General features: G+C 34.1%; 1 protein-coding gene across 2 annotated transcripts; it reads right to left on the bottom strand.

Annotated features, from left to right (window-relative positions):
• Positions 1–1156: 1156 nt before the first annotated feature.
• On the bottom strand, positions 1157–6236 carry LRRTM4 (leucine rich repeat transmembrane neuronal 4). 2 transcript variants are annotated; one of them, XM_060117787.1, is made up of 3 exons: positions 5968–6236; positions 5552–5629; positions 1157–3723 (listed from the first exon to the last, which is right to left on the bottom strand). In XM_060117787.1, the coding sequence occupies exons 2-3, from the start codon at positions 5553–5555 to the stop codon at positions 2171–2173; spliced, it is 1557 nt and encodes a 518-aa protein (XP_059973770.1). In that variant the 5' UTR covers positions 5556–5629; positions 5968–6236; the 3' UTR covers positions 1157–2170. The 2 variants fall into 2 exon arrangements, with proteins under 2 accessions (XP_059973770.1, XP_059973769.1); XM_060117786.1 differs by having other exon boundaries at positions 5552–6236.
• Between the last annotated feature and the right edge of the window lie 10034 nt (positions 6237–16270).

Below are 16270 nucleotides of genomic sequence, written 5' to 3'. Positions count from 1 at the left end.
TTTTTTTCATTAATTAATGCTGTAACACCACACCCAACCCCAACGATGTCACTGCAATTTCAGGACCATAAACATCACTCTACAGAACACATATAATATCAAAATGTATTCTTAAACACTTTTTTACAGAATAAAATATGTTTTTATTTTGTTTCTATCATGGTAATGTCTATGGTCTTTAAAGGATAATCTCTGGAATTTAGGATCTCTGGAAAAGTTTTAGAACCACTTGTTCTGAATTGCTAGCTCTTTAGGAATATTTCTTGGTGATTCTTACAAATAAAAATCACCATTCTAATATAAATGTTAAGAGAAAATGAATGAATGGAACTGAATTTTCCTTTTATTTTTATATTACTAGTTTTTAAGAGGATCTCAAAATAGAAGACAAATCTAGAATAAAGCAGGATGAACTTGTTTTACTAATATTCAAAAATATTATATAAATGTCGGCCTGCAATAGAAACATCAAGCCTTGTTAGACTTTTATATAAAATTTTTTATTCTCTTTAATTTTAAAGGGCAATCGCTTATACAGCTTTCTTTCAGGAATTTATTGTCTGGGATTAGTTTTCTTATTTTCAATCAAACACAAAGAGGAGAAAATGAACTCTGCGAAGAATAGCTCCATATTCCAAATTACACTGAGCTGGAGATTACTTCAGACTCAGTGCTTTGTCTGAAAACATTTTCATTAGCATCTGCATTTAGGATTATGGAAAGATTTGGGAATATATTATCAAAGAGCAATTTATATTTTCAACTCTTATAACTAGTATTAAAAAGGGCAAAGTCTTTAAATTGTCATTAAAACTTTCTTTCGAAAAAGTAATCATGTAAAATTGGATACTAAGATGACACAGAGCCAGAACTTTACCTCTCTTTACTAATTTATTCTTGTAAGGCCTAGGCAGTCACAGTCTTTGCACTTTTTGATCAACTTTACCAAGTAAAGAATAATTTGCATCCAGTATTACTTATTAACAAGTTGGAAATCTGTGACCATTTTCCTACTCATAAACATATTCCTATATGTGACCTTTAAAATTAAATAATCAGACACTGATCCAAACTTATTCTCATGAAAATGAAAATAGTATAACATGAAATGCCTTCATTTGAGGTGATTGTTACAGAAAGGGAAAATACTCAGAACCCAAATCTCTCTCTTTTTATTTATAAATATTTGCATCACTTAGTTTTGGATTAGTTTAACAAGAATACACATTATGTCTTTGCGGATGACAGCAACACTGACAAACAGTCCCTGTTATGTTTGTCGTTGTGTTATTGCTAAATCATCCACAACATCATGACCTGATTTTAGTTACCAGGGACAAAGCCAAAATGTAGAAGTTAAGTTTCATTCTGATTACATACATATAAAGCCAGCACTTAAGAAAACCTTTGAAAAGTGATCTATGTCCAGTAATAAAAAAATAAAAACAAAAAATAAAAAGGAAAGGAAAGGAGGAAGGAAGAAAAGAAAGGAAGGAAGGGAGAAAGAGGGAAGGAAGGCAGGAAGGTCGGAAGGAAGGAAAGGAGGAAAAAACACATCTTTAAACGCCTTAATACAATTACACAATAGGCCTGACATTCTCTATGCTGGTATAATAACTAAATGGCAAGTAACACAGAAACAGTTATCCCTATGAGATCCCTGTTGCATGCTTTACTTAAAACTAAAAAATGTACAACAAAATCAACGCTTGGGTAAATTGCTCTTTGGTTTAAATCTTCATTAGCTCCTGGAATTTTGGTAAAGTCACTTTGTTTTTAAATTAAGCTGGCCCCTCCTTCTTTACTTGATTACAAAATTCAAACAACAAGAACCAGACATAAATTTTAGGATGAAAAGAGTTTTGTGTGTATGTGTGTTTGTAAGTCCAACCCCTGTATACAAACTGTTAAAAAACAGATGTTTTAACATAGTGCTTTATTCCAACTTAATATCATCCTTGAATGAACTTCCTTCAAGTTTCAACCATTTAAGGAAAAAAAAAGCAGTCAATTTCCTGGTGGTTGTAATTAAATTAAGTAACCTTTCACACTGAGCAAAACCCAAAAGCAAAAGGGTCATTACTCTTTCTAGAGATTATATACACCTCTAGAGCTTCAAACATTTACCTCTCCTTTCCCACAGTAGAAACGCTTTTAGGAGGATCATGGTTCATACCTCACATTCCCTGGAGCCAGAGATGGTATATGTGCAGGGCCCAGATCCATTAACCGATATATCCATGGTCTCAGAGTTTGTAGGCTTGTAGTCCACATAATACTCCTGTAAAGGGGAATTCATTTGTCTTTCAGACTCTCTGGTCTTTTTCCGCCCCCTCTTCATAATAGAATGTTGCTGAAGTTGTTTCATGCTGGCTGGGTAGCGTTTCCAAGACACATAGATTACCAAGAGGATCATGGCCACCGAAAGAAAGAGAGCCACGCTCCCTGCAATAATTTTGTGAAATGAAACATGCTCATACTCTTGCTCTGTGGCAGGAATCTGAAACCCTGGGGAAGGACTTGGTGTTTCAAGGGTGGACTGGCTGGGGTCAGATTTTGAGGTTGTCGGTTTAGGGATAATTAAAGGCTTCTGGGGAGTTTGGGGCACAAGCTGTGATTTTTCTGTGTTGACCACCTGGACTTCAGAACAGATATTATATGTTTCCACTGCATCACTAACCTTTTCACCTTGGATATGCTTAGGTCCTGCACATATCATGGAGCTTTCCTTATTTCCTTTAAAATTCTTAAGCCAATAAAATAGAGGACAAATGCTCCGACTGCATTCCCACATATTCCCAGACAAAGTGATGGATATTAATGATATCCACGCATTGACAGTTTCCTGTGAGATGTTGGTAAGCTTGTTGGAATCCAAATTCAATTTTTGCAAATTGGGCAAACATTTAAATGTGCCTGGCTCAATTCCTTGGATATCATTCCCTGATAAATCCAAGTTGTGTAAGGAACTCCAAGTCCATGTCAAGCCTTGGCTAATGGAGCGAATCCTGTTCCATTGTAAGTAAATTGAGCGGAGGTTGAAGAGACGTGGAAAATGAGCAAAGTTGATCTTGGAAAACTGATTGTGCTCCAAGTGGAGCTCTTTTAACTTCAACAGGCCAGCAAAAGCATTTCGAGACAAGCTTCGAAGACGATTATAACCCAAATCCAGAAAGTCAAGATTTCGACAGTCTTGAAAAACTCTGATGGGCACTGTCTTTAATGAGTTAGATCTCAAGTGCAAAATGATGAGTTTCCGAAGGCCTTTAAATTGTTCAGATTGCAATGTCTGAAGCTTATTGTAGGAGAGGTCCAGACTGCGGAGATTGGGAACCGGGTGAAATGTTTTATTGTGCAGATAGGTAATTTTGTTGGAGCTTAGAATTAATTCTTTCAGTCTACGGATCCCTTGAAATGCATCTTCATCCACTGAGCTAATGTAATTATGGTCAAGATAAAGCCATATAAGCTGGTTAAGGCTGGCAAACTGATTGGATTTGAGTTTCTGAATGCTGTTGAACCTTAATGATAAGCCTTGTGATCCTCCAGAAATGTTCTCAGGGATATCTGTGAAAGCATGAGACTCACAGTACACAATTTTGCCATCACATCTGCAGTTCTTTGGGCAAGCTTTCTGAGCCCCAGTGAGCATAACAAGCAGCAGTGTAGGAAGTAGCACTAGCACTACACGCATGCCTCTCAGCTGTGTAATTAAATGGAAACCTACAATATTAAAAGAAGACAAATGCACATTGTAAAGCTATTAATGTAAATCACCACCAGTTTACCAATATCAGGGGCATTTCATATAGTGTAGTAATGGGACAGTTGATTTAAGAACAATGTATTTGACACTTAAAGCTTTATGTTCTTCAGTGTTGCATGTTTGCTCTTTAGGTTTCATGCTTTCTTCCTTGATCTCCAAATCGCCACAGTGTCATAGAACTAACCACAGCTTCCTGAGTTTCAGGAGTTCATATGTGTATCAACACTGAAAAACACCGAGCCTATCTTATCACATAATGGTGACATTTAATAACATCAGTGTTTGGCTAGTCACTCTATTGAACACCAGTACCAAAAGGAAGAGTACTAAGTCTTCTGGTAATGGGAAAAGTGTATCTTAGTAAGCCCTGTACTTGTACATCTTTCTTAGTTGAGTAAAGAGGCTGTGATTTGGCAAAGGAGCTTCAGTAAACTGTCAAGGTAACTCAAGTTCTCCTTGCTTGAAATTGCATCCTTATTGCATAATGAGATAACCATATAGGAGCTCTGAAAAAATGTCCCTGGGACCAGTATAAACAGCCAGTGAAGCATGGTGTGAAGACTAGTAACAGCAGGAGGTACTCTCAATGTTTTAATAAGCATATATGCTCTCAACGTTCAGGAAGAGATTCCTACTGAGGCTCTCCTGCTCAGTGATCACCGGCTCAGTGTCCTAACTACTACTAACACAGAACACTCCAAAGTTATGATTATCAAATTCTTATTAAATATTTGCATAAAATACAAGACAATCTTGTGTAGCACTAGTTTTTTCCTGATATATTTAACACAGTTGATTTTGCAAATTTGGGGGATAAACAAGCAGAGAAACAGCATACTATTATTTCCCTCCTATCCCAACCTGTTCAAATTTCTCACTGACTTTTTTTTTTCTCCCAAACCTCCATTAACTTTAGAAAACCTGCAAAGTTGCAATCTACTGGCACTTATACTGCACTTCCAAGTCATAGCATGTTAAAGGACTTCTTTCCTCTGTCAACAGTAGATTTATTATTTCTTAGCAGTGAGGGGGAAAAAAAGTACCTTGTGCTGCATTTTCTTTATTAATCTTAAATATTCATGTTTTTAACTAAGAGGCAATCAGCCAAATCCCTAATTTAAAAAACAAAACAAACAAACATAAAAACTTCTTTTACTCAGTTAAGATTTTTTTTTTAATTTGAAACCCGATCTTGCTCTCTGTCCTCTTGCCAGCTACAGACTCATTGAAATACATTCCAGCTCTCCCAGACAGGAAAAAGGGGTGGTGGTGGGGGGAGCCAGTTACACTTGAAAAAATAAGACAGGCAAATGACTGCTGGAAATTTGGAAGCTGTGTTCAGGGTACATCTTCAAAGATAAAACAAACCCTTGTGCGACCTCTGATAAAGTAATGACCCCACCCTTACACACACGCAGTAAAGTGTTAACAATCTTCCTGACAGCAACCAGAAATACAAGCATGGTTAATATTATCAAGAAATAGAAGGAAACATAACATTTATCTCACGCTCAATTCCCAAGCCAGGATACGCATTCGGAAGAGACAGTCTGAAAGATATTTTTCCAGTCTGTTTAAGTCCATGTTATGCATTTACAGTTTAAAAAAACGGGAAAAGGAAAATGATCTAAAAATATAATAGCAACTATAGTGAGTCAACTGGCAAACTCCGAGGCTGCCGCTTTTTGCCTGTTTTCCCGTCTTTTATCAGCTAATGCCACGACTGAGAATACGAAGCCAAGAGGATAAGCTTTACTAAGAAGGAAACAACAAAAGTTCACTTACCCATCCTTTGTCATCCAAAACGGTTCCCCCCTCTCAGCTTTCTTCTTGTTTGGTCTCACGTGTTGAAACAACCACCACCTTCATGATACAGCGCGGCTGTCATTCACACCATTCTGATCCTACATGTGAGCTAGTAGCCCCATACAAACTTCCCCAGAGGGGACAGAAAAAAAAAATCTATACATATAGGAAAAAAAAAATCAGCACGTAGTGGGATGGGGGGCAAGGAGAAGGAAGCAGTTGGGGGTGGGGGAGGGCCTCTAGGCTCTGAGCATCATTGTGTAATTCACCAGAGACCCATCAGCAGTTATTGGCAAGCTGTGCAAAAGAGCTACAGCCCATCTCGAAGGTAACCAACTTCTCTGTAAAAAGAGAGGAAAAAAAAAAGAAAAAGAAAAAGAAAATCTTCAGAATACCTGGCATTCCTTATTGTGCTGGCTTTTGCCATTCCCAGATACAGCAAATCATCCTCTGGATTTTCAGTTCTTCAAGCAAGTAGGCCTCCTGTGCTGTATGAGACCCCAGTTTAAAAGCTATGCAGGCTAGGTTTATCCATTTAGCTGGTCAGGTTTAAAGTGTTTTGTAGCTGTGCTGAGAGGCAGGCCTTGTCTAATTCAGAAGGCTTTCCAGAGACTGATGTTGCTCAGAGCTTGTTGGTGCTAATGCTTGAGTTTGTGATACACTGAGTGCCCTCCGCTGGAGAAAACAGATTGCACATTAAAGACAGGAACAAGTGAGCCTGTCAGTGGTGTGCAGCCTTCCCTCTCTCAGAAAGGGAAATTAAAGGCACAGTATCACTCTTTTTTTTTCTCTGATAATATATGTTATGAAAGGTTTATGCCAAAGAGTTCCATTCAGTGATTTCAAATATTAAGTAAAACACTGCATCTCTAAATATTATTCAATTAGTAGTTTTTAAAGTTTCTGTGACCTGATTTTTTTCTACATATATCACAGGAGATATATGTTTTTTAACAGCAGAAATTATTTCAGTTTTATTTTTGTTGATTTTGGTTTGTTTTATTTACAGAGTTTTAAGCAAACCACAAAGAGAAGCAGTCTTTTTTTAGTAGAATTATGTTTATTTTCATTCAATAACTTCATTCAGCCTGTTCAATGTCCATATTTCCATTACTCTCTTGATGGGTCATATGGACAGAGTGCTCAACAGGTATAAACAGCCCAAACTGAACCTCGTTAGCCATACATGCAGAATTCTAATGCATTAGCCAAGAATTAATAGAGGCCTTTCCCTTGAGAATAAAGTCATACTCAAGGAAAAATGTCACTTTTAAAGATAGTTACATTAAAAAAATTTAGGTCTAACTTTTAAATTCTCAACTTTTGATAATAAAATATATTCTGCAATTTTGCACATTTATTGAGGGGTTTAGATCATTACTTTCAAAAGTGTACATTTGTGGCCTAAAACAGTCATCTTTAAATACTATATTACCAAATGTGCAGGTAACTAAGAGAGACAATGTTAGATAAGAGAATTCCTGCTTGACATCCTTATTGCAACCACTGTCTTTAAAACTCATTTACAGTTATTTATTTATTATATATATATATATATATATATATATATATTTTTTTTTTTTTTTTTTTTTTTTTTTTGCGGTATGTGGGCCTCTAACTGTTGTGGCCTCTTCTGTTGCAGAGCACAGGATCCGGACACGCAGGCTCAGTGGCCATGGCTCACGGGCCCAGCCTCTCCACAGCATGTGGGATCTTTCCGGACTGGGGCTCGAACCCGTGTCCCTTGAATCGGCAGGTGGACTCACAACAACTGTGCCACCAGGGAAGTCCTCATTTACATTTTAATGCAAGGTTTTTCCTATGTGAGTCAGTTATCATAATGGGCAATTCCAGAAAAACAGAAGCATGTGAGTTCTACATCATTGTTGTATTTCTCTGATTTTTGCAGAATATCCTCAGAATTAGAAGGGATAAAATGATATAATACCAAAATATGTATTAATTTTAAATGACACACTTTCCTTAACTTGTACTAAACTTAAAAAAAAATGTATAACTCATTACCTCCATTTTGTTTCTCTTCTTATTTATTCCATAATCTTCTGGGAGATAACATTTTTTTGGAACAATCTAGAATAATGACCCAATACAATACAGAGAGAGAATGCTAGATAAGTGTGCTAACCTAATTTAGCAGGTGTGGAAAGTGTAACTGAAATTTACATAAGCATCTAGGATTACTGCAGATCATTGGAAATGGATATTTTTAGAAACAGTCATTGATTTTAGATTGTCTACCAAAATATTAATAAGGGGGTTTATCATATGAATAATATATATCATTTAACTCAGATTTATGAGTAAGCAATATCAGGCAAATGCTTATTTACAAGGATTTCTCAAGGAAAAAATAAATCCTTTTCTCATGAACTGATACCTAAATTTCTGCTTTAGAAAATATACCTTTGGTTTAAGCCTTAATACTTATTAAATGCAAATGAACACCAAGAGAGATTAATGAAAAGTATATACCTTGCTAAGGAAATTAACATAAATGATACACATATAATTTGTTTAGAGTATCGTGGTTTACATAGTAATAAAAAACCCACCTAAATATTCAATGATAGAGGATTAGTTCAGGAAAGTTAATATTTTCATGAATTAGAACACATACTGCCATTGACATTCAAATGGTTTGTATTTGCTGAGAGGGAATGAGGAGCACAATGTATAAAGCAAGAATAGGAGGGGCGGAGAACACAGGTACTAGAGGGTAATGATAGGGAGTCTATTTCTGTACATATTTTTATGTGCATGGGCACAAAATAAAGCAAATTTTAATAAAGCAAATTAATTTCAGGTGTACTTTATTTCATTGTTTATGATTTTTTTCATTTATTTGTATTTTCTATTTTTTTTTAATATAATGAATATGTGGTACCTGAGATGTGTATATATGTATGTGTATGTTTGAATGAAAGACATGAGAACAGTTTTGATAGTAGATTGGAAAAATCTCATGATGTTACCCACATTTATGGTGTAATAACCAGCTAAAATTCAAATTTTGTTTGAAGTACTAAGATCTAATATATATTTATTCCAAAGGAAATACTAGACCATACACAGAATTTATAAAGAATCTTGTCAAAAATCAGTTACAGTTCTCCTGAACACGCAATGAGGACATTAAAGGGTAGAGAGAGCTGAGAGTAACAAAGGATATTGTGTGGAATATTTCTTTGGAAAGAGCTGTCCCTGTATTACCACATGTGTATATGAATAAGACACACACACATAAACACACACACACACATACACACACACATCCCCTCACCCAAAAGAAGGTGGAGGGGATGTCAGCTCCTCAGCTTAATTGTAGCGCAAGGGGCTTCTTCAGGCAACTTGAAGAACTTGATATGTCTTTCCCACAGTGAGCCCTGAACTATAGAATGGAATCTGGCTCCTGTCTGAGAAATCCAGAAGACAAAAAATGGGTTTGCCAAAACAAAGAAGAGTTAATTTAGTGTTGGTATTGGCTTTCACTTTCAGAGTTTGTCTAGATAAAAATATGGACAGGTGTTTTCCATGAAAGAGAGGTGGGTTATGAGACAGAGAGAGAGAGGGAGAAAGTTCAAGCCATTTTAAATCCTGGTGCTACACCCAACAGAATGAATCTGTGTAAGTGCATTATCCAAACAACACACAGATAAACAAAAAACAAATAGAAACCAATCAAGTTTGGAAAGGTGCCAGACATATGAAGAAAAAAAATGTGTCATCCTTGTCATGGGAATAATAGCCTCTTAATGAGTCTATCAAGGATCTATCAATGTGTCCGTGAGAAAGATAAATATTTTTGACCTCTGCTAGGCCCAGAGATCAAAAAAACACCTTTTTACAATTGTACCAGTCAACCAAAAATTTCCTGGGAAGGTCAAAAACAGCAATAAGTAAGTGTGGGAGGAGTTGAGCAGGAATGAGAGAAGCTGACTTCACTTCCTCATTTTTCCTAGGTAGCAGATGGCCCATCTGCAACTGGTCCTGCAGGGGAACATGGGGGGAATGTTTAAGCTTTATATGAAATAAGAGGTATGAATTAATATGATGGATAATATTTTAATTTACTAAATTGAGACATTATGAACTAAGGATATAATAGGAATTTTTGTTACCTCAAAGAGAATTCAGTAACCTCCCTTTGATAATTTTAAATTGACCATGGTAGGAGTATTTACACAAAGGAAATCTGCAAAAGCTAAAATTTAAGGCATGATCTATTGTTTTGTTGAGTGTCTAGTATTAAGAAATTGATGGAGGAAGTATTAGTATTACAGATTAATCTTAAAAGTGCACTGTATCTGTAGCCGTTTAATTATAAATAGCACAAAAATTGAGGCATATCCTTGCAATATTTGAAAACTATTAGCTGATTGAGCAAAGAAATCACTCATGCCATTGCCAAGTAAAATGCCAACATATGTCTATATTATTTCACTTTTGTCTTACTCATTAAAGTATCAGATGTATTCATGTTGGACATATGGCCCCCCCGACACACACACACACACACACACATTGAAAATGTTTAGAAATAATTTACTCAGCAAGATACACTTTAATTATGTACATAATTCAGTTTCAACCTGAAGAGGAACATTGAATCACCTTTTTCAAAATGAATGACCTCTTCTCCATTTTCAGTTTACTCATTGTAATTTAATAGTACCTCATTTCTGATAGTAATGATAATTACTTACTTTTTAAAAATTTAAAGAAAAGTAGCATCTTATTATCTGTGTTCAGCTGAATTTAGGAATCACAGGGTCCATACTTAAAGCCTTTAATCTCAGTGTGTAAATTATGATAATATTCACATTATTAATATAGACACAGCAAAAAATGTACTAAAATACAGATACATAAAAATGGACTATTTCTGTCTTATTAACCAGTGAACTAACGTATCAAAAGAGAAAAATATATTGATAATCTATGATAGGATATTAATGAGTAGATAATTATAATGTAAAACATGATAAAATGAGGGTTGAGATGTGTGGAAACTGGACATTAAACCAATAAAAACTAAAATGAGAATATAATTTATAGATTATGATAAATGTTAGTAAATGATAAAGTCTGTTATGAGGCAGAATAATGGGTGATAATTTGCATTGGAGAATTGGGAAAGGAATCTTTAAAAATAATCTTTTAATGGGCTTTCAAGTAAAATACTCTCATACATTTGTGAGATAAATAAATTATCATAGTTTAGACTAAATGAATGAGAGGAGTGAACTAGGCAAAAATTAAGGACAACAGAGAAGAACACAACAGAGAAAACAATAAGAAAATAGTTTGGGAAGAGGTAAATGCTTGTCTTTGTTTGACTAAATAATCGGTAAAAACAAGCAGACAATAGAAACAGACTCACAGATAATTCAACAGTAGAGTTACCAGACACAGACTTAAAAATAATTGTTGTTACTATCTTAAAAAAAAATACATCACAAGATGGGGGATTTTAGCAGTTCAATGAAATTTGTAAACAAGAATCAAATCAAAATTATAAAACTAAAAACAGAATGAAAGTTATTGACATTAATAACTCTATAGATATATTTAAATGGAAATTGAGCAGAACAGAATGGAAGATTACATAGAGAACTAGATAAAACAATAGAACAGGAAATGTAGTTTAGGGACTTTCAAATATATATATATATATATATATATATATATATATATATATATATATATATATATATTTACCATCACCCATAGAAAATAATATATTTTACTGAATTAAAAATACCTTTCATAAAGCAATATTTCTGTGATATATTTTATTTTTCTAAATTTTTGCTATATAATATACTGATTGTGTACTTAATTGACTTCTCTGTATATGGTTTAAACAACATTGACATGAACATACAAATATATAAGCTAAAGTTAAGGTAAGCTTAGTAGTCTTTTCAAAATTTCATAAATAGTTAACACTAGAGCTTTGAACAGAACTCAGTGTAGGTGCTATGACATTGTGTTTTTTACATAACATGAGCATTTTGTCTGTTATAGGAGTAGTGGCAATATTCATTGGAAGTTCCATTACCAAGGGTAACTTTGGCTCAATTAATTATTATTGTTTGTTTGTCTCCAAAGTCTGTTGTTTTTATACAATTTGAGGTGATATAAGAAACCACACCAAAAGAGTTGACAAATTCTTGTATGAAAATGCACAACTTAGTTTCAATGAAAATTTTAAGAAAATGAAAATACATCAAGACTTTGTTTCCATAGGATATTTAAACTGCTTACACTATAGATGGGGTAACAAGATATCAGAAATTCAGAAAGTCAGATGGGAAAAAGTATAAAATATATATCCCTATTAGGAAAAGAAATAAAAGTTAAGCCACATGTAGACTACCAGATATTATATTTTAAATTATATTTTCACATGTTTTTATGTATGTTGTAAAACCTGAATCTATAGTATAAATTGGAAAAATTATTTTTCATATACTTAGCAGTATCAAGATCCATAGAAACAAAAGTTACTAGCCTTTAACCTAATGTTTCCATTCTAAGATGTCTTAAAATAATAGAATACAATATTCAAACATATGCATTGCAATATTATTAGAAAGAAAAGGAAAAAAATAAGTCACAAAATAAACTTTAAAACAAGAGAATATTTTATTGAACATGACAAATTAATCAATAAAATATTTTTACTCAATAAATATGAACGTAATTTTTATGATTAAAGTTAAATGGTATTTATCTTACTGATTACAACCATGCAAAAAAAATCTATAAGACCCCAAAAAAGTGAAGGTAACACAGAAAAAAAAAGAATTGATGAATTTATAACTTTTTGATAATTTCTCTATGGTTATAATTCTCTTCCTGCAATACATATGAATCAGAAGGATAGAAGATGGCTCCAGATGGGTGTTGATTTCCCCCTAAATTATGACAAGTTAATTTCAGGTATCAGTCAAATTTCTGATTTTATTATTGAAAGATCTGGGATACTTTGTAAATGATTTTAAACTGTCTTTCCTGACTACAAAATCACATCCAATCAGACATCCATTGCAGGATACTGACTGATTAGAGTAGGTATTTTACAATCTAACAACCTTTTGTATCTGAACCATGCTGATAAATCACTTTACCCTTTATGCTTATCTTCTATAAGGAAGGGGATGATAACATAAATTTGGAAAGTAGAGATATTTTGTAAGTTAAGTAAATAATGATAGCAAAACATTTAAAGACCTATAAAATGTTTAGTTCTGCTGTAATATTTCCAGTAGAATTCATGCCTATATAGTTGGTAAAAATTATATTAAGTACTAGTGTTTATTATTTTCTGCACATTGTGCTGACATACCTAGCAACTAAATTTTGGTAATTTTCATCATATCGCTGTTGTTGATTTGGTTTTGTCCTTCTACAAAGTGTGTTTTATCATATCTTCCATAAACAAAATTTGATAAGCATGCATGAGACAGTTATATTCATTGTCATCAAGTCAGTGTGCTCATATTTGTGTATGGTTCTCTGTGAAGTACTATACAGACACTTTTGAATGAAATAGCTCATCCAGATATTTTATATCAATTACTTCGTGAAGCTTTAAAAGACACCACCAATCAATAGTATTTTTCTTTCTGCCACACTGGTACATTTTTTCCAAATGAAAGCAAAATAGTATATTAGCAAGAACATGATTATTGAAGTAAAAAGGATTTGCATTCCAATGCAGCACTATTAGCTGTTCCTCTATGTATTGAGAACTTTTTGACTATGTACTGTATCAGTGAGCAAAAAAAGAACTCTGTGTTGCTGGTTTAAAAAAAAAAAAAAGTTAAAGTATCAGTAAGTTAAGCAGTCCTACTCTAGTCCCTTATCTGTAAAATGGAAAGAATAGGATAATAGTATATAATTGCTAAGGATGTTTTGAGTATTAAGTGTATATATATCCATATCATTATCCATATATTGATAGGTATAACAATATATTTGTATTTAATTAATGCATGTTCAGTATTTTCCCTGATAGATTTAATGATATTCAACTGAGCCTCTGTGTATATATTTTGTATTTTTCACTATCAACTATTTTCTTGAAAGAGAAAATAGGCTTTGTACTTATTTTTTTATTGACTGTCATTGCCAGTACATTAATAGACCTGCTAAAGTCTTCAAACATATCTTATTGCACTGGCAATAACACCAAGGGGGCCTGTGTTATCGTCCAGATTCAACTATAAGCCAGCAAAGTAAGCTTAGTAGTATTATAATTTCGCTAAATATTTTTTCCCATCAACTCTAAGGGGAGACATCAGATTGCTTTAGGTGCTAACAGTCTCTGATTAATTGCATAATAACTATATTACAGCAAACAAATAATAGATTATAAATATTAGGAAAATACAAGGGGATATTTGGTCATCTTGCTTCCTTGCAAACTCTGACAATGTTAGATCTATCCTGAACTATTCTACAGCCCCTAAAATGTCCTCCATCCATATCATGTATTACATAATATAAAAAGAAAATGTCTGGGAATAACTTTTTAGTTAATTAGATAAGATATTAAACTGCCTCCTGCCCAGATAAAAGTCTTTTATAAATAAATTTATGACTTCACAAGTTAACCCTTTATTTCTAAACAAAGAAAATCTTGAAACTGAAAAAAAAAATGTCTTAAGTATATCCCAAATGTAAATTCTCCTTATTTGTAGCGTATAGAGCCCAACTGGGAGAAAAAATGTAAAAGTTGAGTTTATATGTAAGTTTGCAGCAAGTTCAGAGTTAGTATTGCATTTATTCAGGGAAGTAAGATATATGTTTATGCTACAAGGTCCCCAAATGACCCTGAGGCACTCTCATCTAAAGCAGGAGTCATAAAGTTAATAATAACAATAGCAATAGAACAGAATGAACATGCTTCAGCAACTTAGAATAGATTTCTATCCATTCTGTAGGTGTATAAGTAAGGAGACGTCATGAACTAAGATGTTTATCAATGCAATTCCTATACCCTCTGGGTTTAATGATTAACACATAATTAGAATGTAAAGAAAAAGTATCTAAATAGTACTCTGAAACACATGTCCCTCAGAAAATACTCTGTACTAGGAACACTGGTTTCTCATATATGAGTATGCACACACACACACACACACACACACACACACACACTGTTGTTTGCATGTTTTTACTTTCAAATTACTGCCCATGAAAATATAGTTTTATTTAAAACAATTTTCCAATAGAAAATTCTCACATCGTATTTATAATTGGCCATTGCAGTGATGAAAAAAACTCCAAAGGAAACTGAATGTCACTAGAAATTAACAAAGGAAAATGCAAGGGTCTGCCACAGTTTGGCAGGAGGCTAGGGTTCTGGTGTTATCCAGATACCAGTTATGAAAATATGACTTTGGCTTAGTTACTTAAAAACTCAGGACCTTGGTTTTCACATCTGTATATAGTCTTATAAATTTTAATATAGTTATTACAGGTAATGGCAAAAACAAATAGGTATTAATGGGTTAAACCTTGTGGACCTGGAAACTTCTACAGGTTAGCTAAAGCATATTTCCAGGGGATCATGAACTGAATTTAAATTTAAAAGAGAGGTTTTATTTCAGGGGGTGGTGCTTCTCAATTATAGTGGAAACAAAACAGACTGCCCACTCTGAGGAGATAAGTACCTAAATTCAGCATGAGACAAAAAGAGACATGCGACATGAGAGATGTAAGAGCTTGTTTCAGAGGACAAATGGGCTGTGGAGACATAGTATGCTCTATACCTCAACACAGAGGCTGGAACCCCAAAGATGCCTTGTTCCATCCATTCAGATATGTGACCTTAGGGTTCAACTGAAGTACAGCTGGCAGAAGAGGGGTACAGAAAGTCAGCCTTCATCACCCTCTGATAAACTCCATAGTTATATATCAGAGTTGATAGCAATCACCATAATGAAAATAACAATTAACATCTATGTAACCCTTGGAGTTGTACCCATACCTCAGCCTTTAGACTGGTCATTGCAAGCTGTTCTAGACCAGTTGCTCTTGAGAATGTCAGGAACTGTAAATCCCCACAGTCTTGGAAGTAGTCTTAGTCCTAACCAGGTTTGACTTTTACTCTAAACTAAAGTTGTACAGACAGTGACTAATCTGCATAGCTAAATTAGGCAACAAACTCACTCTGAGCCAAGAAAATTGTGGGAGTTGTAAGCTCTGGGTATTTCCCTTCTGATAACACATTTGTGTGGGCTGAGATGTCCTGCAAAGGGATGATGGAGAATACCGAACTACTTTGAAGAATGGCTGACTACCTTTCTAGGTCCTTCAAAGAATGGTATCATTCACATAAAAACTGAACTGAGTGATGGAGGTCGTACTGATGGAAGGCTGTGTGGGCTAAGGGCAACTGGAATTTTCATCATACATTTGTTTTTAACCAACCAATTGACCTAAAGGAAAAATTAGAACACCTAGAAGAAATTTCTCTTTTTGCTCTCAAGTTCTATAATTCTCTCTCCAGCCACATATTTTACAAATGCAATGCACTGACTATAAGATGGACTAGAAAAGGTAAGAATATGTTATTCCATGATGAATCATTTATTGTGACTTGCTTAGCCTTGTAGCATTAGAAATGGAAGTACAAATAAATATGATATATATCCAATATCTAGG

The sequence above is a fragment of the Mesoplodon densirostris genome, chromosome 14 (genome assembly GCF_025265405.1).
Source record: "Mesoplodon densirostris isolate mMesDen1 chromosome 14, mMesDen1 primary haplotype, whole genome shotgun sequence".
NCBI lineage: Eukaryota > Metazoa > Chordata > Mammalia > Artiodactyla > Ziphiidae > Mesoplodon > Mesoplodon densirostris.
This window is presented reverse-complemented; position numbering and strand designations above follow the sequence as displayed.